The sequence below is a fragment of the Protopterus annectens genome, chromosome 3.part0 (genome assembly GCF_019279795.1).
Source record: "Protopterus annectens isolate FY-2018-M chromosome 3.part0, PAN1.0, whole genome shotgun sequence".
Lineage (NCBI taxonomy): Eukaryota > Metazoa > Chordata > Ceratodontiformes > Protopteridae > Protopterus > Protopterus annectens.
In genome coordinates this window covers 1000172048-1000198087 of record NC_056731.1, presented here as the reverse complement: position 1 = coordinate 1000198087, position 26040 = coordinate 1000172048, and the positions used below count along the sequence as shown (strand labels likewise).

The 26040-nt window shown below is 39.7% G+C and overlaps 1 protein-coding gene across 5 annotated transcripts in view; it reads left to right on the top strand.

Annotated features, from left to right (window-relative positions):
- ARHGEF6 (Rac/Cdc42 guanine nucleotide exchange factor 6) overlaps positions 1 to 25754 on the top strand; it is a 1746213-nt gene extending 1720459 nt beyond the window's left edge. For all 5 annotated transcript variants that reach the window (XM_044065305.1, XM_044065303.1, XM_044065304.1 and 2 more), the window contains one exon: positions 24122 to 25754. In XM_044065305.1, the coding sequence (XP_043921240.1) occupies positions 24122 to 24244 (123 nt within the window). In that variant the 3' untranslated portion in view covers positions 24245 to 25754. The remainder of the gene's footprint in view (positions 1 to 24121) is intronic.
- The last annotated feature ends 286 nt before the right edge of the window (positions 25755 to 26040 follow it).

The window sequence follows — 26040 nt, the reverse complement described above, 5'->3', positions numbered from 1 at the left end:
TACGTAAGAAGTGGCTTATCGATTGTAGGTAACATTTTGTGGATGGGGGTAACATGGCTAGGAAGACTAATAGGTTCTTTACCAGCATGTACAAGCAGACAGATCACCAACATTTATTTATTTTATTTATTTATTTTACATTTGTTGACCGGGCTGGTCCAACTGGATATATGTCCATTTTCAGTAGAGGCACGGGCAGAAAAGCTCCACACTTCAGAGCAGTATTTACAAGACATAGCATAGGTACATTGTAAAGTTTTGTCTATTATAACAGTTCCTTGCCTTTTGACATATGAGTAACATGATTCCTATTAAAAGACAGCTAAGGATGTAGATACAAAGATGAATAAAAAAGATGTAGCACACTATTAAACAGTACAGTTATACAGTAAATGTTTAAAACTATGTAAGCAAAAAGCTCACTATTGAACAGTAAAGTCACACACACATTATTTGCTAGTGTACGATTAATTATTAAAAATAATACACTATTGATCAGTATAGTGACATGCACACTGTTGTTAATAAAGGATTAACTAGCTTATGCTGGTATATAGAAAAGTGTCAGGACACAAGTGTGGTAGTTAGTCTGGATTAGCACAGGGGCATATAACCAGTGAGGTTTAAAATATGTTTTAAGTTTGGTTTTAAATAGGGGAGCTGAGGATAGGGAGGTTAGGTGATCAAGGAGGGTGTTCCAGGTTTTTCCTACTGCGTTAGAGAACAGTGAATCGCCGGCCAGATTATTGATTTTTTTTTTACTTGAACTAGTAATTTGTTTGAGCGCAGGGACTTTAGGTTATCGTAGGGGGTGATTAGGTTAGTGAGTATTGGAGTATTTGAAGGTTGATACAGTATCTTTTGGGCCACTATTAGTTGGTTCAGTAGAATTAGATTTGACAGTTCTAACCAGCCTAGTTGATTAAGATTGTTGCAGTGATGGGTTCTGTAGGTTGACCCAGTTGCAAATCTTGCAATATTATTGTAGGAGATGGAAAGCTTGTTCATGTTGCTTTTACATAGTTTAGTATAGATAGGGGATGCATATATAAGGGTTGAGATTAAATGGGTATGGGCGATAGTGGTCTGGGCTAAAGGGGTCAGAAAGGGCTTGATTCTATAGAGGGATCCTATTTTTTTGTTAACTGTTTTTATAGTGTTGTTAATATGGGGCTCAAAGGAAAGGTTATTATCAATTAGTACCCCAAGTAGATTTGTGGTAGGATCAGGAGATATAACAGTACCATTAGTAGGTGTAACATTAAAGTTCAGTGAGGAGGTTCTGCGAGTGGGGGTGAATAATAGCATTTTTGGGGTTTTTTTGGGTTCAGAATGAGACATCGGTCAAGGAGCCATTTCTCTACTGTGCTAAACACGTTTTGGGTAAGAGACTGCAGTTGTAATGCTGATGTGGCTGAGCATATTAATGTGGAATCATCTGCGTATTGAATACAGGTGGCTTGTGGTATTACAGAGTGTAGGTCATTTGTAAAGATAGAGAAGAGGAGAGGACTGAGTATGGAGCCTTGAGGGACTCCAAGGATAATTGTGAGGTGGGAAGACAGGCTATTCTCCCATAGTACGGCTTGTTGCCTATTGTTTAGGTAGGATTGACACCACTGTATAGCAGGTGGAGCTAGTGACAAGTTTTTGAGTAAGTTTATGAGTAGCTGGTGGTTGACCATATCAAAAGCTTTTGACAGATCGATAAAGAGAGCCGAGGATAGAGTATCATTATTACGATTTTTATTGATGCAGTCGGTGAAGGATAAGAGAGCAGAGGTGGTGCTGTGAAATGGTCTAAAGCCATGTTGGCAGATAGCTAGTAAGTTGTTTTCTAGTAAGTGGTTTAATAACTGCTTATGAATGCACCTCTCCATGATTTTAGCCAGAGGGGATAATATGGCTATGGGCCTGTAGTTAGATAAATCATTGGAGTTACCACCTTTGTGCCGCGGGATAATATGTGATATTTTCCAGAGTGATGGGATGGTTCCCACAGAGATAGTTCTGTTGATGAGGATAGATATGGGGTAGGCTATAGCTTTAGCAGCTTTTTTGCAGGTATTCTGCAGGTAATAAGTCTGCAGCAAGAGTGGTGGGTTTAAGTTTCTGAATAAGGGTGCAGACAAGGGATGTAGGAACAAGTTGAAATTGAAATAGTGGGGGATTGTTAGTGTTATGGGAGGAAGAAGATGTGTCAGGGGATAGCTGATTGGCAAGAGAATGAATGGTCTCTGAAGAAAGTATTGAAAGAATTGGCAGTTTGATTGGGGCTGTTGTGTTCAGAGCCTAAGGGGTTAGGTGTGACTGAGTGACCTGGGTGTATCAGTTTATTGATGCCAGACCAGAATTTTTGAGTTTTATTTTGGTGGGTTTGTTGTAGGTGACAGTAAAAGTTTCTTTTATATGACAGAATGGCTTTTTTGCTTTCATTTCTTAACTGCCTAAACTTTAATTGATCTGTGGGGCATTTAGTAGTCCGCCAGGTGGTCCAGAGTTTCTTTGGAGGATTTTTTGTTTGGTAGTTTTGGAAAGCCATGGGGCTGTTTTAGGTCTACATCTAATTGTGCGAGTTGGGGCATGGTAGTCAAGGGTGGTCAAGAATTTGGAATTAAAGTATTTGACTGCTTCTTCTAATGGTAGGTGTTTCAGGGGTGACCAGTCACAAGCTATGAGTTCTCGTTGAAAGCTATCGAGGTTAAAATTTTTGTTAGACCTTATACTCTTATAAATGGTTGGGTTTGGAATTTCACTCTTATACCTGATTAGGAAGGTGAGTGAGTGGTCGCTGAGATCTTCAGGGAGGGTCCCTACTTTGTAGGATTGTTGATGACTATTAGTAAGGATCCAGTCTAGTGTGTTGTCATTGTTGTTAAGTTTATTGAATCTAGTGGGAGATTAAATGGTTTGAGAAAAAACATGTAGGTTGATATGGGCAGAAGGCTGCACAGATGTACAGCACCTCCAGTTTATGTTAAGGTCACCGAGTACTATTATTTCTTGTGGGTAGGTGGTGGACAGCCAGCTTAAGATAACCTCTAAGGTGCTGATATTGTTGCCTGGAGGAAGGTAGCTACAGATAATATATATATAGATTTCCATTTGTTGAGTTGAATTTTAGAAATAAGAACGTCTTCATTACTAGTTAAGGGAGGTTCTGAGTCTATTGAGGTTACCTGTAATCCAGTTTTATATAGAATAGCTACTCCACCTCCTTTCTTAGTATTACGGTCCAGTCGCAGGATACTATAGTTGGGAGGAATAACCTCACTGTCTTGTATTGATGGCTTGAGCCATGTTTCAGTGAGACAGAGGATGTCAAATGAATGTACATCCATGAGAGCATGCAGGGGGGCAACTTTGTTATTTATGCTTCAAATATTGAGATGGGCTATCAGGAGAGAGTTGTGAGGTCTGGTAGTCAAGTGTGTATAGCTAGAAGTTGGGGTGTTGGGCTCTGTGGTAGGAGTAGAGTTTGGACCAGGATTAGGATGTATGTCCCCATCTATTAGGGAGTGCACTTGTGTTTTCAGAATGAGTTTTTAAAGTTTACATATTAGACTTTGAGATTTCCTGGTTCTAGAGCTGTAGTATGTGATGTGAGTTAGTCTATGAAATTTGGCTGACGAGTACTTTGGTGGACAGGATGTATTATTATGGCTGTGAGGGATCTCTAGAGTTGTTGTGGCAGTTTGCTTTCTGGGGTTGCTAAAGTCTAGGGAGTTAAGGTGCTCGTAGAAGGTAATTAGGTAAGGTAGTTAGGATAGGAAGGAGTAAGAGTAGAAGTAAGGGTTTCAGGTGTGTTAGAGTAGTAGTGGGTGGCATTATAGTTGTGTAGTGTTCAGGTTACTATGCAGGGATGTTTTCAGATGTGTTACTGAGGTAAAGTTTAGGGGGAGGTGGGATTTAGCAATTTACAGGTTTGGAGTATGGGATAGGTTGATTGGAGGAGGGGGTGTGGTTAGGATGTATAAATCTAGAAGCACTGGGGGCAGGTGAGAATTGGGGGCAGGGTAGGGGAGCAGAGTGAGCCCGCAGGGCGAACGGAGCGGGTAGAGCCACTGTAGGAGTGAATCCTAGGAGTACAATCAGTGGGAGGTTGTTTGCTAAGGTAAGTTTGGGTAGAGAAGGTGAGGGGTAAGAGGCTAGAGAGTAGAGATAGTGGGCAGGGTAGTTGAGTAGAATAGAGTAAAAGGATAAAAGGGTAGAGTGGAACTGTACCAACAAGTTAAGAATACTGTGTACCTGTGAGTTGTGTTTAGAGACAGTAGGAAAATATTTAGGAAAAAAAGGGGTGCAACCTAGTGGCAAAAGGTTATATAGCAACAGTAGTGTCTCAATAAGAGGTAGCAGGGCTAGGAATATGAGGAGGGAGGGATGTAAGTTAATTCTAAAGGGTACAGGAGGGAAAGTTAGGCTAGTAAGCAGGAGAAGAAAGGGTTTGGCTGCTGGGCGCCCCAGCTGAGTGCCTAATAGGTAACTTATACAGTGGTATTTCAATAGACAGAAGTAGTACTACACATACTTTCTCCTATTTTATTGTCTGTGAGGGGTGTTGCACAGGGCAAGAAAGATTCCGTTCCTTAGCTTAGGGTGAGGACAGCAGGTTTTGGGTTGGTTTAAGGATGCAGGTCAACAGGCAGGGCAGTTCCTCATCTTTAGTACCCTAAAAGCAGGTAGGGTCGCTAGTTGCATAAAGGGAGAGAGAAACAGACAGGTAAAATAAGTAAAATGATAAGCAGTTACCAGTGAGATAAAAAGCACAAACTAGCATTAACACCAGATGTAATTAGCCTCTGTACTGAATGAACTAAGCAATCATCATCAAGCAAACATCATATACAGTAGTAAAGGTTAGAAGGAACAGTTAACTAGTGAATTCATCTGAGTTGCATCTCGCAGCCTCACAGAGCCATAACAGTAGCACTTTAAATACAGTCAGGGCAATACAGTTTATATGCACCAGGAACAAGATGCCGACTATGGAGTACAGTGTGAGTGTAGGCACAGCGAGTGCTATTGAAACATGGGCATTCTATTCAAAATAGATATTTTCAGCAATTGTAGTGTCTATGAAGTACAGAGCAAAATAGCTAGGGATAGGACAAGGCATTCAAGTTAATATTCAAAATAGTAGAAAAGTTTAAAACACCGTGAATTACTTCATTCAGTTTTTACAGTTACTAAGCACCAAGTACACTCTATTGAAACACTAGGGCCAGACAAATCTCTTGTACCTTACAGTTGGCGTTTTCTGCATAACTAACACACTACTGTGAAGCTTAGGGCTTGATCAATGCTCCTGTTCATTACAGATAGCGATTACTGTGTGGTAAGCATTCTACTGCCATTTACTGCGTACTACACACTGTATTATAAAGCCTAGGGCTTAGTTAGGGCTCTCGCTCCTTACAATTGGCGTTTCCTGCCTAAAAATAAGCTGTGTACACCTTAAGTTACCAGTCGAATGTCCTGCAGGTAGCTACAGCTACGTAGTATAGAGACAGGATATGTACTAATTAATTTAACAGCTGAGCACCCTCCATATAGTAACAGAATCTGTATTCCGTTGAAGGTGCTGCAAAGTAATCACAGTTTGCCGGTCAAGGCAATTATTATCGCAAATGCACTCTAGTTATATTAAATGCTGTCTCTGGGTGTAGGACACACTTTCAAGCATAAAATATGTAATGCCTAGCAGTTTGTGAAAATAGACAAATGCGAGCAACAATTGCTACCTATGAGTTATGCTTCCCATGTAAAATATGTAATACCTAGCAGGTTGTGAAACAGGTAGACAAACACGAGCAGCATCCGCTATCTATGAGGAGGAATGTACTGTGACTCTAAAGGTGCTACCAAAAACATTCTACGTAGCAGGCAATAAGTAATACAAAGCACGTGCATCAAACAGTACCACAGATAGCCGGTAACAGAGTTATTAGTATTGACCAGGTTTCCCCTCTTACTCAAAATAATGCCCTTACAGACAGCTTCATGTGAAAAATGCTTATCTGGCAGTTAAGGTTATAACAGTTGCAACTTACACAAGGTTGGTCAATGGAGCTGGGGTAGCACAGCAGCCAGGAGCTAATGCGTGGTGAAAAGATGGCAGCACATGGGGTGGAGTATATTTAAAAGGTTGATGAGGTCATGAGTGAGAAAGGGGAGGGGATTGATAGATAAGGGCAGGTAGAGATCAGATGTGACTAGCACGTCACAGCAGGTAATGAGGGCAGTTTGGTGCCTCTTGCACAGCCTATAGTGGACAACAACTCTTGAGAAGAAGGGAGGAATGTGTAAGAAGAGAGGGAGTTAAGGGGCGAAGGGATAGGGTGAGAATCAAAGTAGTGGTGGCCACAGGGAGTAGGAGGGATGTTTACAGAGATAGGGAAGTAGAGTTAGGGCCACTGTAGGAGTGAATCCTAGGAGTACAATCAGTGGGAAGCTGATTGCTAAGGTAATTTTGGGTAGAGAAGGTGAGGGGTAAGAGGCTAGAGAGTAGAGATAGTGGGCAGGGTAGAATAGAGTAAAAGGATAGAAGGGTAGAGTGGAACTGTACTCAACAAGTTAAGAATACTGGTTACCTGTGAGTTGTGTTTAGAGACAGTAGGAAAATGTTGTTGTTGCAGCTTTCAGCTTTTCCCGGTTAGGGGTTGCAACAGCGGAACTCCGGTCCGCTAATGATTGGCAGTAGATTTTTTACGTACCGAGTTGCCAGCTCTGATGCACAACCTTCAACGAAGGTATGCCCATTCACACATGTCTCAACACAGAAGACGCTTTAGCTGAGAATCGAACAGGACAACGTCATACTGTGAGGCGACAATGCTACTGCAGCACCACCACCGTAGAGAGACAGTAGGAAAATATTTAGGAAAAAAGGGTGCCACCTAGTGGCAAAAGATTATATAGCAACAATAGTGTCTCAATAAGAGGTAGCAGGGCGAGGAATATGAGGAGGGAGGGATGTAAGTTAATTCTAAAGGGTACAGGAGGGAAAGTTAGGCTAGTAAGCAGGAGAAGAAAGGGTTTGGCTGCTGGCCGCCCTAGCTGAGTGCCTAACAGGTAATTTATACAGTGGTATTTCAATAGACAGAAGTTGTACTACACATACTTTCTCCTATTTTATTGTCCTTGAGGGTCTGTTGCACAGGGCAAGAAAGATTCCGTTCCTTAGCTTAGGGTGAGGACAGCAGGTTTTGGGTTGGTTTAAGGATGCAGGTCAACAGGCAGGGCAGTTACTCAGCTTTAGTACCCTAAAAGCAGGTAGGGTCGTTTCTCTTATTTTATTGTCCTTGAGGGGCTGTTGTCCAGGACAAGAAAGATTCCGTTCCTTAGCTTAGGGTGAGGACAGCAGGTTTTGGGTTGGTTTAAGGATGCAGGTCAACAGGCAGGGCAGTTTGTCCACTTTAGTACCCTAAAAGCAGGTAGGGTCGGCAAGGCTGGTCACCGGAGCTGGGGTAGCACAGCAGCCAGGAGCTAGTGTGTGGTGCAAAACATGTGTTTTTGTGGTGTATAAACTAGAGGGCATTGCAAATAGGATTAAAAAAAAAAAGTCGAGTTAAAAATAGAGATTTATTTCTGTGCAAATAGTAAGTATTGCTCATCATTGCTGTTTATTATTTGCTCCAGTTTGGTTCCCATTTTCAAAACCCACTGCTTTGAAACAGTGTAGCTGAAAACTCCTTTCACTGATCCACATGTTTGACCTTTCCCAGTAGTTCCCATCGACCCTCTGCTAGAAAGAAGCAATCCAGGCCATATCATTCCTTTTTTATTTCCCTGTAAAGATTAAGTAGTCTCCATAGCGCTATTATAACAAGGGATTTCATTTTTTGTTTTCACATCAATATATTCAAAGGAAATATTTCTTGATTTTATTATGTGTTGCAATATGGTGCAGCTAGTTAACATTCCAGTGAGGTTAAGTAATATTTTAGACCTTGTGATAGCAAATATAGTTAATAGATAAACCAAGATAAGACTCTGGTTCTTCTGATTTTAAGTTTGACCATAACATGTTTATGATTTTGTTCCATTTTTGGAACTTTAAAAATGTGTATATATCCATAAGTAATGAAGTTATATAGTTATTATTTTACTTTTTCATTTTGAATTTGTTTACTAGGATAAAGCACTAATTTCAGTCTCAGCCCATGTAAAAAAAAAAAAAAAAGCACACACAAAGGATATTAAAGTACATTAAAATAAAGTAAAAATGGTAAAAAAAAACAGATGTTAACATACAGGGGATAGTATTAGTATTTTAAATATAAAGCGAAAGTGATAATAATACAAATATCTTAATATGCAATGTGTACAACAGCTTGCTTTACAAGCAATTGCATTGGCTGATAGAATAAACTAGAGATAAAAGTTGATTTGTGGCCTACATGTTGCTTGATTCATACTTTAGATGTTAACAGTGCACACAACTTTTGACAAGATATGTTGTCTTTAAATTTGGGTGGGAGGGATTCCCCTAGTTTTGCTTCCAAAACTGAGAAACCATGATCAGAGGCTGAAGTTTGGAAAGTAGGAATTTTTTTTGATAGGGCCAGAGTGGTTCAGGTTTCTCATCATGTACGAGTGGGCTTGTCTTAATAATTAATTTTAAGGATGTTCATCGTGTTACTCTACTGCAGTCATCACACTTGGGGTTATCCTGTCGTCAGGCGGTCCCGCAGATGGCCGGAATTCCAAAGTCTTGGTCCGGTGTCGGTTGCTGTCTCTTCTTCCCTGACGTCAGTGTGCCAGGGGTATAAATAATGCATCCAATGCCATTTTCTTCAGTCTTTCTTGCCATATGGTGCCCGAAGCAGAAGCAATTCGCAAGTGCCGGTTGGCTGACTCCTGATATTTTTGAAGTCGAATTTCAGATCTGAAGTCTTCAATAAAGCTAAGTACCCCATTGGGGAAACTTTTCTTGCCTCAGACCGACGTCAGAAAAAGTTAACAATTGTATTTCTTGTGGGAAGCAAATACTTCATAAGGATTTTCATTCTTACTGCATACCTTGCCTAGGCCCAGACCACGACGTCACTGGTTGTCGTTTTTGTGCTAGGTTTAATAAGCGTACTATAAAAAGACGCTTTGATTTCGCACGACACTACTTCAGTAGAAAATTTAACTACACTATGCCGTCGGAGCAACCGACTACCGGCGTGCACAAAAAACGCAAGGACAGGCAGCCTAGACCCAGGCCAGACTCCGAGGCCTCGGCTGGTCCGGTCTCCGGTTCACTGGTCTTCAGTGAGACTCCGACGCAGCCCCTGACTACCGCAGCTCTTGAACCCGAGACCGCTTCGGAGCTTTTGGCAGAGACTACTAGGCCGATGCAGCCATTTTGTTTAGCCCCTACTGACAACACTGCTGATAAAGATGTCGGTGCTACAGAAACACCTTCGGTTTCTGAAGGCATCTTCAGACCGACGACGCTCACCATAAAAATGTATCCTAAGACTAAGACTCCTATTAAACCTAAAAGACTGCACTTCAGTCTCCAGTTCAAGGCCCCATGCCTAAGAAGCAGATGCTCAAAATGGCTGAAGATTTGATCTCTTTAATCAGGGGTTCCCAGCCCCCACCCGACAAAAGGCCTAGACAAGAGGAATTTACCAGTTACCATCTGAATACCTTCAAAAAGCAGCTGAAGAAGTTGCTTATCCCATATCTCTCCTTATAAATAGAACCATCAGTGAAGGTACCATCCCTGCTATCTGGAAAATTTCCCACATAATTCCTTTACATAAAGGAGGTAGCTCAAATGACTATTCTAACTAGAGGCCTATTGCACTCTTATCACCCTTAGCAAAAATTATGGAGAAATGTATTCATCATCAGCTAATGCACCACTTAACTCAATATAACTTACTAGCCAACTGCCAACATGGCCTTAGGCCATTTCATAGTACTACAACAGCTCTCCTATCTTTTACCGAGTGCATAAATAGAAACCGCAGTAATAGTATTCTGTCATCAGCACTCTTTATAGACCTGTCAAAAGCCTTTGACATGGTAAACCATAATATGCTCATAAAAACCCTTGAATCCCTCTCTCTAGATACCAAAGCTATTCAATGGTTCACTTCCTACCTTAATAACAGGCAACAGGCAGTTCTCTGGGATAATGCACTTTCATCCCTTCTACCAGTCTCTCTTGGAGTCCCACAGGGGTCCATCCTAGGACCTCTCCTCTTCTCTTTATTCATAAATGACCTACATGTAGCAATACCTCAAGCTACATGTATTCAATATGCAGACGACTCAAGACTCATATGCTCTGCTAACACCTCCCCTGAACTACAAACCCTAACACAGAATGTATTTAGCACAGTTGAGGCATGGTTCTTGAAACGCTGCCTCCTTTTGAATGCCAATAAAACCAAACTCCTGCTCTTTAGGCCTAATATTAAGTCTCCCCTCATAGACTTCTCTATTACTTCCAACAATGGCACACATACAGCCCCTGACTCTACCACTAAGCTATTAGGTATTATAATTGACAATAACCTCACTTTTGATAATCACATTAATAACACTATTAAAACCGTAAATAGAAAACTCGGCTCCTTATATAGAATTAAAACCTTTTAACTCCACAGGCCAAAATCACACTTGCTCACTCTCATCTTATTTCTACTCTTCTTTATGCTTCATCCATATACACTAACCTAAAGAAAAATAACCTCACTAAACTAGCAAATGCATACTATAGCATTGCTAGATTTGCCACCGAAACCCATTTAGAACTCACCACTGTCAGAATCTACAACAACTAGACTGGCTAGAACTAAAAAATACACTATTACTCTCCCAACTTACCTTTGTTCATAGGATATTTTACCAACCAAAAAATACCCCTATACTTTCTGACCTTATTTCTCCCTATTCTAACCTAAATTCTTTACGCTCCTCTAATAAACTTCTTGTGAAGTTAAGCAAGTCCAATAACATAGCAGGTGACTCACTTTTCTCCAACACCATAGGTAAATACTGGAATCTTCTACTGACCACTCTAACTTCTACCTCGTCATCTTTCCTCTTTAAACAAAAGCTCAAACAACATCTAAAAACACTGTGGCTATGCCCATGCATCAATCCTGACTAATCTTATGATTCTACTAATTACTCTTCTCTGAATCACCCTCTCTCACCTCTCTCTACTCACTCTCCTTGAGTAGACATTCTCTAAATCACCCTTGTTAATTAGCCTCTGTTATGAATTTATATAGAACTCTCTATGGTTTATACTTACTTAATTAATTAGACTCTTCATGAATGTTTTACTAAAGTATAACTCCCCTATCTTGTACTGTAAAGAAAATTAGAGTAAGTGTCCTTCCTAATATATATATTTTCAACTACTATAATCTAGATTAAACCTTATTTATGTTGGTATTTTACTAACTACTGACTTTCTTTATGTAAATGACTTGTTTGTACTAACTTCAATGTGGAGCTTTTCTCCCCGGGCCTCTGCTGAAAATGGAAATGTATCCAGTTGGACTAGCCCGGTAAACAAATGTAAAATAAAATAAATAAAATAAATAAATAAAAATTTATGCCTCCTCTGAACAAGTGTCTATTTCCTCAGGCTCCTCTGAGGACCAGGATTACTTCTTCTCCCCTTATGAATATTCTGATGCTGAGGATTCTATTCCCTCAGCTTCTCCTCCTGAAGACTACTCCTTTGGGGAAACTTTACACACTATGAGGGAACATTTTCACTGGGAAGGTCAGGACTACTCTGACTCAAAGAAAAGGCTCAGAGAGTTTCTTTTACTCCCCCAGCACAGACCACTTGCCATCCCCCCAGTTTTAGACATTGTGGATGATGTTTACTTAGAATCCAGTTTGAACTCAGATTCTCTGCCTCCTGCTCCAGCCAAACCTGACAGATACTATAGAGTTCCTGACTCCCACAAATTCCTTTATAAAATCCCTGTTGCCGATCCAGAAACTATCTCCCAGGGTCCCAAAGGGGCTAAGGCTTCTATGGCAGAAAATCCTGTACCCTCTGAAAGGGACTCCAGAGCACTAGACAGGTGGGGGAAAAAGGTTTACACCTCAGCCACTCTAGCTATGAGGGCACTAAATTGCCAATTTCACATGCTAAAATATCAGCAATTTCTAATGTCTCAGTTAAAACAAAAAATGAGCACACTCCCTCAACAGTCTGAATTGAAAGAAATGCAGGATCTGTTGCATGCAACTGAACAGGTGGGCAAACATACTTTACAATGTGGTTTTGATTCTTTGGAGGCTTCCTGCAGAGCAGCTGTCACTGGGTCTGTTATACGTAGGCATGCTTGGTTAAAGGAACAAACTCTGCCTGATCATGTTAAAGCAAAGCTTCTAGATGCTCCCTTACAGCAGGATGTTCTTTTTGGAGTTAAAGCAGAAGTCTTCTTGAAGAAAATGGAGGATAAGGCAAAATCTATGCAGACAGTCAAAGATTTTCTACAGGTACAGCCCCCTCGCTTCAGCAGAAATTGGCCAACAAAAAATTGGTCCTTTCCAGCTACTGACAGACCACAGAGGGGGAAATACAGACGTCCAAGAGTCAGAGGGCAACCACAAGCCCAGTACAAACCTCGATAATGGGGCACTGCAACACAGAAGGGAGGAGAAGACAGGTCCCAAACTACCAGGAAGCAAACTCAATGACTTGCACCTCATCTGGCCAAGCAACTCTCTCTTGGCAGCCCCCTTAGGAGGAAAACTCGCACTTTTTTCAGACAACTGGCACATTGTCACAAAGGACAAATGGGTCCTAGACATAATTTCACGAGGATACAGATTCCATTTTCACACCTTGCCAATGAAAAGAGGAATGCCAAACCTGCCACAAAATCAATGGGCAGAGGAACAAAAACAAATTACAGCTCTCATGGACATGAGAGCCATTCAACTGGTACCTACTCCAGAGCAAGGCCAAGGATTTTACTCAAGACTCTTTCTAGTGCGCAGAAAGGACAATGCCTGGAGACCACTTCTGGACCTTTCAACTCTAAACATCTTCTTACAAGTACCCAAATTCAAGATGCTAACACTACAGCAGCTTCTTCCCATGTTGGGCAAGAAAGCATGGCTAGTAATGTTGGACCTCAAGGAGGCATACCTGCATGTCTCTATCAGACAAAGTTGCAGAAGATACCTCCGTTTTATTGCAGGTTCAACCCATTACCAATTCTCTGCACTGCCCTTTGGCTTATCTACTGTGCCCAGGGTCTTCACAAAATGCCTGGCACCAGTAATTGCAGGCAAAGAGGAATTCAAATATACCCATACCTGGACGACTGCCTCATCCAAGCAGAAAGCAAGGACAGACTCTTACATCTGGCTTTTGTAAAACATCTTCTAAGTTGTCTGGGGTACACAGTAAACGAAAATAAATCAAAACTACTACCCTCACAAACCATGACATTCCTGGGTGCCAGCTTGAATACAATGGCCCAGAAGGCTTATCTGACGCCAGACAAACAACTGCAACTGACTTTATATTTCAAAACAATGGCAACAAAGACCCAACTATCTGCAAGAAAAATTCTGCAGGCCTTGGGCTTCATGGCATCTTGCATACTACTAATACCATTTGCAAAGCTGCATATGAGGAAATTACAGTGGTACCTAAAAAGCGTATGGTCTCAACACAGCCACAGCTTGGACACAATGATATCTCTCATTCCCTGCCTACAACAGGAGTTTCTATGGTGGTCACAGGCATGTCACCTCAACAAGGGTCAGCCTTTCACCTTGCCTCCAGCCAGGCAAACTATGACAACAGATGGTTCGGACTATGCCTGGGGGGCAAACATGGCAGGACAGTGCATTCAAGGCATATGGACTGCAGATCAAAGGAATCTGCACATCAATCAAAAAGAGATGCTAGCTGTACAGAATGCTCTGACAGCCTTCAAGGATCTATTACATCCAGGACAACTTACAATAAGGACGGACAACACCACAGTAATGTGGTACATAAACAAGGGGGTACACACTCCTACCCTCTATGCAGGCAAGCAATGACCTTGTGGAACACAGCTCTGGCCTACCAAGTTCAGTTACAAGCTCAATTCCTGCCAGGAAAAAAGAACACATTGGCAGACGACCTCAGCAGAAACATCATGGACCCCCACGAGTGGAAACTGGATCCACAAGTATTTGCAACGGTAACTCAAAAATGGGGCCTTCCAGACATAGACCTGTTTGCCAGTCCTCAAAACTATCAACTAACAAAATTTTGTACAAGGACACTTCACCATCAAGCTTGGAAAGTGGACGCACTCTTCAGTTGGAAAAACCTGACAGTATATGCCTTCCCTCCATTGCCTCTCCTCACAAAGGTGCTTCTGAAAGTCAGAAAGGAGAGACCATGACTGATACTCATAGCCCCAGACTGGCCACGCCAGCACTGGTACCCACTATTGAGGAATATGGCCCAGGGCTCACCTTGGATTTTACCACAAATTGCCCATTTGCTCACACAGCAATCTGGCTGCATGGCAAATCACCTAAGCATCCAGCCATCTTTCCCAAGCAGTTATGGATGTTATTCTGGAAGCTAGGAGGCCCAGCACCAGGAAGGCCTATTTGGATAAATGGAAAAGGTTTTGCGCCTGGAACCAAGCTAAAGGTCAAAACACACTTCAGCCTCACATGCCTCAGATTCTACAGTACCTAACTGAGATGTTACACAAAGGACTTTATTTTTCTTCCATTAAAATCCACACATCAGCTATTTCAGCCCACTACAACACGGATCCACCCTTATTTTTGCATCCACTTCTAAGGCAGTTCCTCAGAGGGGCAAAAAACATTAGGCCCCCCCAGGAGAGCACCTACACCAACATGGGACCTCAATTTTGTTCTGGAAAAACTTATGCTACCTCCCTTTGAACCAGCTTTCTCTGCAGATCTACAGTTTCTATCATGGAAGACTGCCCTGCTACTAGCAATAACTTTAGCTAGAAGAGTCTCAGAGCTGCAGGCACTAATGGTAGTAGAACCTTTCCTCATTTTCCATCAAGACAGAGTTTCTCTACGAATTAATCCTTCCTTCATGCCTAAGGTGGTTTCCAGTGTGGCTCTAAATCAAACCATCCACTTACCCACCTTCTTCCCAAACCCACAGAACAAAGGAGAAAGACTCCTGCATTCCTTGGACATTCACAGGCAACTTCGTTACTACTTGGATAAAACTAAGGCTTTCAGAAAATCTGATCAGCTCTTTGTATCCTATGCTACAGCTTCACAAGGGAAGGCCATATCAAAACAAACAGTTTCCAAATGGATAGGACATTGCATTCGTTTTTGCTATACCCATCATGGAAAACCAGTTCCTGTTACCATTATGCCCCACTCTACCAGGGAAACAGCTACATCTACAGCCTTCCTCAGGGGGGTTCCTACCAAGGAGATTTTGGAAGCTGGAACTTGGAGTTCAGTACACACCTTTACCAAACACTATCACTTACCACTTTACTCTAAGACTAGAGCTGGCTTCGCCACTGCAGTTCTGCAGGGCCTTCTAGCCTCCTCTAACCCTCTATAACTCCTCCACCCATCCTTAGCTTTGAGATTCTACCCAAGTGTGATGACTGCAGCAGAGTAACATGATGAACATAGTACAGTTTTGTACCTACCATAAATGTAGATGTTCGAGTGTTCACCCTGCTGCAGTCCAGGTTACCCTCCCTCCATCCCCTCTGATCTAACTGGATAAAATCTCTACATTACCTTCCTGATGTATTTGCTTATAGCTGGAGGGATTTTGTGTTTGTACAGAAATTACTTAATTTGGTACTAATTACTGACCACCTTTTATGGGGGCACCTGACATCTGGGGCAAGAAAAACTGAAGAAAATGGCGTTGGATGCATTATTTATACCCCTGGCGCACTGACATCAGGGAAGAAGCGACAGCAACCGACGCCGGACCAAGACTTTGGAATTCCGGCCGACTGCGGGACTGCCTGACGACAAGATAACCCAAGTGTGATGACTGCAGCAGGGTGAACACTCGAACATCTACATTTATGGTAGGTACAAAACTGTACTTTAGTGGAGTAGCAATTGTTCATGTTGGGGTTAAAGCAGTTGAGAACCCATGAACAGGTCAACCCTTTGCTTAACTGAGAGCCAGTGTCCTTTTCCTCGTGTACTACAGTGGTGTCTATTTTTGTTTTCTAGTGATTAAATAGTAGTGGAGTTTTTAGCCAGTGCTGCTGCTGTGACAAGAGGAACACTAAATTCAAGTTGAGAGAGAAGGATTCCTTTACCTATTGCTGTCCTAGTGTTGTTTGAGAGAGAATGGGATATTTTTGGGGCCCAGAAGAGGAGAGGATTAGTTTTCCTTTTTTTTTTGCATGTGTTTTCCAGAGGTTTTGCAGATGGCTCTAATCAGAGTCCAATGTACTTTAAAGAGGGCACTGGTTCTAGAGCATTGTTGTAACTGTAGATTAAGGCATTAGGGGGTTTGTTTTGCCTCTCTTTAGTACAAAAGTATATTGTTTTAGTTTTTAATGAGCTCAGTATGAGGTTTTTATTGTCAATCCATTCACTAAAACATTGGATATCAGTCTGTAGGTCCCATTTTAAATTGGTTGGTGAATGGCTTGAGCAGTTTTTAACCATATCATCAGTGTATAATAGAGGACGGTACAGGTGGTCAAATAGATGTTTGTTAATTTAGACTAATGATAACAGGCAATAATGGAACCCTGTCTTACCCCTTTTAATAGAGGAGAGGAAAGGAATAGGAGGTCATTGAATTGTAGGACACAGTGAAATGTTGATTTGACATATTGCTGTTGAAACAGGGACAGGCATCAGGGGTAACTCCTAGTTCTGTATGATGGAGTAGGAGGGAGGTTTGATTAACTAAGTAAGTGCTCTAGTGAGGTCTATGAAAATGAAGTCAGATAGAATGTCTTTGTCCATTGGCATAAGAATGTCATCTGTAAGTGTCAATATGGCTGTGGAAGTGTTCTCCTTGCACAGCAGCTATGCCAGTCTCTAAGTTAGTGGCAAACAATGTTTTAAAGGTCTTGCACAGGATTGGAAGGATGCAGATGTGGATATTGTGTGAAGAGAGTGCATGATTTTTTTATTTGTTTGGAAACTGATTTTACTATGGAAATTTTCTGGATATTATGCATAGTGTTAGTGGTAAGACAGAATAAAGATGCGTTGTAAGGATCTGACAAGTCATGCCAGTGTTAAATGAACCATGGAGAGAGGTTGTCTTTACTTGAAGGTTCGTCTAACTGAATTCTTTGTAGTAGTGGAAGGATGTCTTTAGATAAGATAAATCTGAAGTAGAAAAGAGGAAGACATTTGGGAAAAAGAGTTCCTGGAACAATTGGGCTTGTCACTATGAACTCTGCTGTTAAGTAGGAAGTAGTAATCTGTGTTGAGAGGGGTAGGTTACTTTCAGTAAGTTTATTGACTTATTTCCAAAATTTCTTGGTGCTGCATATAAGGGAGTTTTGCATGTATATAATAAAATGACTTTTGTGCCTTTGCATGGCTATTTTTAGCTAAATTACATAGGGTAGTGTAATAATCACCATCATCTGGATATGGTTAGATTCTCTCCACTTTTACATTTAGTGTTATAGAGTGTAGACTTTAAGGAAAATAATTAAGTTTGTAAAGAAAAAATAATTTGTGTGAAGAATTAAGAAGACTAGTTAGGGTCTGTCTAGTTGAGAATTGGTTACCAGTTAAGGGTAGTGAGCCTAGTTTTTAGTTTGGATTTAGGCACTGGCCATTGATCTGAAGGAGATAAGTTTGGGGCTAGTTTTGGGAGTTGGGCATAAAGCTGATCAGGCAATGTTTTCTCAATGGTGGGGTGTGTAACGTATGTTGACAGTGCTGTTTTGAGTGTTGGACATGATGAGATAGTTAAGGGAGTGGTGTGAGGTCCTAAGTTTGGGTCAGGTGGTGATGTTTGACTAGATGAGTAAGCTGTTGATACATAAGAAAGTCTGTTGCCTCTAAACGAATGGTAGTTAGAAGGTTAATATTGAAATTTCTTAGACTTGCAATGTTTTTACCTTCATTTGTGTTTCATAATTGCTTAGATTACATATCTGAATTTCTGTAGAAAGGAGAGTGGGAGAGACGTGTTACTGCTGTTTGAAGAGCCATAGTGTTGGCTAAAACACAGTTTGCTTGGAGACCATTTGAATGAGATTTTAAGATGGGTGGAGCTTGTCTAATAACCTTTAGTTTCAGATGAAATTCAGGAAGTAGATGCGAGACAGAGGGACTATCTGGTTTCAGCCAAGTATCAGTAATTGCTAGGAGGTCTGGGATGTGAAGTAAATTGGTCTATTTTGTTTACAGTGTTTTGGGCATTGATAAGGTAATGTGTCAGTGGCACAACAGGTTGCGAACATATTTTGATAGAGAAGGCTGTAGGTTCTGTTCTCTTACTAGGTAGAATGGTTGCTGATGCAACATAAGGAGTGAGGTGTATTGCACTCCTTTGGCTGAGATATTAAACTGAGGCCCTATCTGCTTGAGTTGCTGGTAGGTGGATGTAAAAGATCCTATGGCACCTATCAAAAAAGTAGGGCAAGTTCCTTGATGCCCTGGCCAAATTTCCCCTAGTAGTATAAATACCACCTTATGTTTCTCCTGAAAGGAGGCCACTGACATAGTGGGACTTGGTCAACAATGGGTAAATAAATAAACAGGAGACAGGCTGTGGCCCAGGGCTGCATTCAGTGTTATTTTGGAAAAGTAGTAGTAAGACGGGAAAGAATATGTGTAGATGTTTATGTAATGTAATTTAGTGGTTGGTAAGTAGAATGAGTGGATGCCTAATTTGTCATTTCATTAATGTATGAGAAGAGGGTGTGTAGGGGAGGATGGGAAGGAATCTGCAGATGGAGTAGTCATTGCAATTGTTAAAGGTAATGAGTGTGAGCATGTAATATGAGAGTGATTGAGAGGGGTTTGTGAGGTGGGATGTGTTAAGATATATGGGTGGGTTGTACAGTGGGATGTTAAATGAGTGGGAGGAGTGATGATGAGTAGGAAGAAGAAAGTGAAAAAGAAGTAACATTGGTATGGTAGAAACATGGTGAGATTAACCAGTGTGAGAGTCAGTAATTGCACAATGAAGATTGTGGAGATTGGCATTGCCAATGGGGGGCATGCACGTTTCAAATGGATTTAATGTAGAAGGTTGGGATTGATAAGGGTAAACAAGACCTGTCTAGTTAAGTTGAGATGTTGAGGATAATGACCCATAAATATTTTTGAAGATGACCTATTTAGAGAGTATTCATTAGTGAGTGAGAAGCTTAGAGATTGTTGTTTTGTGAGAAAAGTAGTGTGGGTGAGAGGATGTCCAGTTTCTAGTAGAGTATGGGGATTTATTGACTGTAGGGGCAGGTTACTATCCCTTTAAAAGGGAGTGCTGTGATCAGAGCATATGGTTGGAGAGCAATGGAAATAAATGTGTTGGTGTGGAAAGTTGCTGGGGAAGTGGGTGTGGGGGGGGGGTGTAAAACAGGTTGCACCCCCCGCACGATAGTGGGAGCCATTTTTTCTGGGCATGCATGGAATCACTTAATCATTATTTAGAAATCCATTTATACAGCATTCTTCATAATTTTATTTTATGGTTATAGTCACTGTTAAAATTATTTAGAAATGGGTACTTTACAGCAGCATTCTTAATCCTTTTTTCTATGCTCACACACAGATTTATATGTTATGCATTGTGGAACCAATTTAACACTTCCATAGTCTAATCAATACTTGAGTGCATTTTTTTTCTGTTGAATTATTTACTGGATCATCTATCTGTTTATTACCAACTGCATTTAAATGTATTTATTGCAGTTTAATGTTACTCTTCATTTCATAGGATTGTAGCTGAAAAAATCTTTTGGAACAGTTCACAGACCCAGTAAAATTAATTACTGTAAGTGGAACAATTAATCGGGAGTATAATTAAGGTTGTATCAAGGTTAAACAGATCAAACTAACTGAAAGTGTTTCAGAGGAATTCATTTTCACCAATGCTGTTCCCCAGGAGTTATTCCTGGGGACACTATTTTTCAGTATCTTATTGATGTGATACAAGGGATCCTAATATTATCATTATTATTATTGTATGAACATAATAGGAATATGTAGCACAAGACAGTTCCAAATCAGTGCTCCTTCTATTTAAAACAGTGATGCCTTAGTAGCATTATTTCTGATACTTCTGTTGTGGCACCATTTGGTAGAAAAATACTGAGCTTTGCATATATAGTAATAAAATATTAATGCTGTCTAGACAAGTAAACAGTCATATTTTCAGAAACATAAGTCAAGACAAACCTATAGGTATTTAGTTAATGGCACCAAAACTTTCTTGGTCATATGTATGTGTAAACAAGAAAATAAATAAATAATTAGAAATGTATGTGTATTGTAGTGAAAAAAAAACTTTGAAGTAGTTCTCTTATTTCTCAAAGATATCTCCATAAGTTTTTTTTTTTTTAACAAAATGGCAAAGAGACACTTTGTACTCCTGTTTAAGTGTTCCTGGTATAGTATCTATTAATTATTTGCATTGCCTCTTTATAAGTTGCCAGTTACACAGTGAAAAAAAAAGTCCTTGATGGAACAGCCCACCTACCTAGTTAACAAATAAATTAGAAAATCTTTATCCCCTAGGGCCAGACTTACTACTAGAAGAGAAACCTCTGCTTAAGTTCTTGTTTTTCTGGGCATCCCTAAAATGTTGTTAATTAGAAAACATGACAATATGTACCTCTTTTTCCATGTGGTCTGGTGGCTGTGCTTTCACATCTGCCTAAGGATACCTTATATGCATTCAACATGTGGCTTAATGTTTAGTTTTTGAGGGCCGTGACCACTACATTGCATTTAGTCCAGCCATTTTCCTCTGTTAGAGTTTTTAGTGAAAGGTCACAGAGTATATATATATATATATATATCCTGTCGGTTAACTAGGTTACGTTATCCAGCTAGCAAGAGTACAAAAGTACATCATCAAAAAGTATGTGAAATTAAAGAACCTGACTTTGAGAAATTATTAAAGTTTATTTATTTATTTATTTATTTTACAGTTGTTGACCGGGATAGTCTGACTGACTGAGTAGCCCCTTTTCAGCAGAGGCCCAGGGAGAAAAGCTCACAATATTGCACTAAATTTTTTTTAATGCAGACAAATGACAAAAATAGGCTTTACAGAGAATTGTCAGCATGGTGACAATTAGAAAAATCCAATTTTCAGGATCTCACTACGAAAGATAGACAACATAATACAAACTATCAAATATTGCAGGTTTCATTTTACAACTGCTTTAGTGTTATACAATAGCAGGAAGTATCCAGGTTAGGGACAATTAAGAAAAACATTTGCTCTGCTTTTAAAGAATTTTTCCTGAGGTAGATGGCAAATGTTGGAGGTATGATGGGGAAGAAAGAGATAACTGCAAAAATATGTTTTGGCAGTGGAATGGGTTGGCAGACTTTAAAAGTGGCCTTAAAGAACACTCTGTCAGAAATATTGGGAGAGCAAATGGGGGGTAACTAAGGATCTTTTTTTAGCTGGGGTACAGGATCTGAATTGCCTAGACATAGTAAGGCATTTTAAGGTTAATTCTGGTGGCTGTCAAAAAGCAATTACTAGAAAATAGAAATCAAAGTCTAAACTAACTGTACTTGTAGTAGTGAATATTGTAACAGGTAAAATAACTGGAAGTGGGATCTTTAGAAAAAAGGTAGGAGCAAATTACATAGAAAAATAGAAATTGTGGAAACAATATATGCAGAATAATGTTTTGAAGGAGGAGTAAGATTTAAGTGGAGGTAGAAACTGAGGAATCTATGTAATGGATTGATGATATTTGTATAAAAGCATGTGTGTTATGTAACTTTGAACATGTTAACATGGTTTATTTTTTTTTATGTATATTTGTGTACATCTTAAGTAATAATTCAATGAAGATGTTAGAAAAAAAAACAATATGTGTGGGGAAAAGAAATTGTTCTGCCTTTTTTAGTCTCATGTTTAGGGACAAAGTATGGCTGATCATCTAGAGAGCTCATTTTGTTTTTTTTTTTTCAAAGCTGTATTATTTCGTAATTTTCTCCTAAACTTGCATGATAATGCCACTTAAAAAAGAGTTTGGTTTGGGGCTGCATACTGTCTAAGACTATTCTCTTAGCATCTGGTACATATAAAATAGTTGCTTAAATAACAGAAAGTATAAACAGGGAATCAAGAGTTTTGAAGCTTCTTGTGACCAGAAGTCTTAAATCTCATTCATGTTTATTAATCTATAACCCACATTTAGAGAAAATAGTTGTAAGTTAGTTGTAGATGAAAACTACCTTCATTGGTGGCTTTCAGTCAGAGGTAAACAGAATGATGGTGCTTTCATGGAATAGTTGGGGAAGCATAATCCCAGAGATGAAATTAGAAGATGTATGCATTGTTGTTGTTTGTCTTTTGGCTTTTCCCGGTAAGGGTTCGCCACAGCGGAACTCCGGTCTGCTAATGATTGGCAGTAGATTTTTACGAAACGCCGAGGTGCCAGCTCAACGCCCAACCTTCAATGAAGGCATGCCCATTTATGCACGCATGTCTTTCGAATGCTACCCAACAGCAGGGAGGACATGCAGACTCCACACAGAAGGCACTCCCAAGCCCAGCCAAGAATCAAATGGGAGAACCTCTTGCTGTGAGGTAACAATGCTACCGCCGTACTACAGCGGCCAGAAGATGTATGCGTACAGGGTAAAAATCCTGAAAATATAAAAAAAGAAAAAATGCAGCCATATCAGCTATGGATTAATTACATTTACCTTGCACTGGATATTCACCCTTTTAAGGCCTTTATGAACCTGAAGCCTCATAGTAACTCTAACCCAGGTGGAGCCCATGGCATCCATTGCACGTAGTATATATGACTGCATCATTATTATGTCGGAGAGAGGTCTGCACCAAATTGCATAATTTGTTGGATTTCTGTTGGGTGTTATTTTGTGTTTCATTTATGAAATGCTGCTATGGAGCCTGTTTGCATGTATACTGTCATTTATTTTTCATGGTGGTTGCTTAGCAACAGTACTTTTGGGCGTGGTTTCAAAGAGACAGCCTATTTACTGTCATGGTGGGACTGTGGGTTTGTTGCTTACAATGTAAATATCTCAGCAGATAAAGATAACAGCATTTGGGAGTTATTGAAGTATTTACCTTTTTAATGTTGCTCATATTTCTGTTGTGATTGGTTATCACTTCAGTGGTGCAAATAGTTTGCTCATGATTTGTCTTATGTCAGCTGTCAATGTCTGCTATCCTTCACATTCAACACTGCTGCCACAGTGCAACTGCATGACTTTGGCTGGCAGTAGAGAAGCACTAGGGACGCAATTAAATGAACACTTAACATCATTGACCTCAGCCATCAAGCGGCTGCGCTCCCTTTACTGATGGTGACAATGGTAATGAAATCAGAAAGCTGCCTTTCATTGGCTGCTACTGGAAGGGGTCTTGAATTTTCAGTTAATAGCCTGAAGTTTTATTTGTCCTTTCAGAGAAGCTGCAGATGATTATTATGGTTTTTGCATACACTAGCATTCTTAATTTGTTTAACATCAGATTTTCTACTATGGTAAACACAAACTAATGAATCGGTAAACGTTTTGTCCCTTTTAGTTAAAATATACTGATATCCTGATCACTTGCACTGTTCAAAGTACACATTGACCATCCATCTTTTAAAATACGTACCCAGCAGTAGTGACAAGGAGGTAAAAACATCCATGTGGAATATGTGCTATTTTGTGGGAGGTTTGGCATAATGCTTAAGACCTTTGCTTCATAGGCACAAAGTGCAGGGTTTGATTCTCACATTGGGTTATTGGCTTTCCTTAAAATGACCCTTGAGTGCAGCTAATCTAGTATTCAGCTGTGTACCTATGATGCTTCTTTAGATGAAAGTTATATTTTAATTTTTGCTAAGCTCAGTAGGTGAGCCTCATCACAACCAGCATAGGTTTATGACCGTAACTTTTCTTCCTCATCTTTCACATACAAGTAATTCTAGATTATGTTTACTGTTTTCAACAGGAGAATAAGCGGATGAAGCAATGTCTGGAGGAAGAGCAGAAATCAAGGAAAGAATTAGAAAAATTAGTGAGAAAATTGTTGAAACAGACAAATGATCCCACATGGGATGAAACAAGCCATTAGTAAATATTGTTAGTTTTTGCTTAATTACCAAACTGAGCTGCTGGCAGTAAGATGTAATTTTGTGCAACTCTGGGATGTTAAACTGGACGCTTGGATGCCTATCTTGGGAATTTCACCAGAAGAGCAGAGCTGGCTTGCCGTTGCACTTCCACAGGAAAAAAAGACGTATACGTCCCAGAATATGATCCTAAAACAAGATTTCCTTCACACAGAGTTCACGGATTGAATGCTAAAACAAATACCTCATTACATTTGCTGTTAAGGTGTTTATTACATTTACTCTCCACTTGGCAAGTTAATTTGAAGCTGTAAAGAAAATGGCGTTATCACTAGTGACCTTAAAACCCAATCCTCTGTATTACTTTCATTTTCTTTGTAGGGTGGGGGTATTGAAAGCACTTTTTTTAAAGCAGAACATTTTAAACTTTATGAAATGTGTTCCTTTATCAGTTTGTGTTTGTTAGCAAAGCTAGTTAATGTTTCTAGACCATTTGTCCAGAAGTAGTCATTCACATGGACTGTATTTTATTAACTGAACCTTAAGCTGATATAGACTGAAATTACAAACCCTTATTGTATGTGACCTGATTTACTTTAAACCAACATAGATCAAATCGTTTGGCATATTAGATTAGTAGAAACAGCTACTGCATCTGTTGTTCAGAGTTTTGTATTATGTAATTTATGTCATAGCTATCAAATGAATACTTTCAGTCTAGACTATATTTCCACATTAATTTACACACACTTTATGGCATTGTACAGGACCACCAGTGCTGCAGGACAGAATGCCTTCTTCATCTGCATGGGTTGACTATCAGGAGTCTTCCATTTCTTAGTGTTCAAGTGGCATTATTTGTTTTTCAGTACAGTTTGTTGTCATATTTCTATATTGAAATATTGAAGTATACTATATTTGTTTACTTCTTGGGTATATATTTCATAAGTAATTGAGAACTTTATTACACTCTACCGTGATCCATTATTATTTGAAAATAATGTGAACTTGGACAATTTAATCAGTAACATAGTATTGTTTCTGATTGACCTCATGTGTGCAATTGTTGCATTTCATTTTATACACCTGAGAGCTTTAGATTTGCAGTGTTTAATACTGTGGCTGTCTAGATGTATTATATTTTAAATTATGCAACTTGCTCTTTTCAAAGCCATTTAGAGTGGATAACTTTCATGATAAACATAAATGGGGGAACTGGAGCAAACCTCCATATATGGCCTGAAGACTAATGTATAATCTTCTAATTAAGATGATTGCATGTTGGGTTTTGCTTGTTAAATAATGCTTGCTGAAATTTATAAGCCTTTCAGATTTATTTCTAAATATTAAAAAAGTCACTGTAGCTGTGGGACATTTGTTTTCTGTACAAGAAATATTTTCATCAGTTCAATTTAAATGACTTTTTTTTTTTAACCAGTGGCCTGTATATAGTAACATTAATTAGCATTAGTTTCTTGTCAGAATGCCTAGAGTTCACATTTGAAATGAAATCTCAGAAAGTTATTGCTTCATGTCCAGTGAGTTACCAGATGTCTCTTAAATGAACACATTTTAAAATGCTTTGGAGTATCCTAAATGCCAGATATCGACCCCAGATCAGTGTGGCATTTTTGTTTCATTATATAACGTCAGTTTGAATTTAGTAGCATCACTGATGTTAGGAGTGCATGTCTGTAATGACTGCTACCATAAAATAAATTTCCTCATAGTGTACACGGCATGAAGATGATAGTACATTTAACAGTTATAACATTTTTACCAGTTTATTTTCACTTTT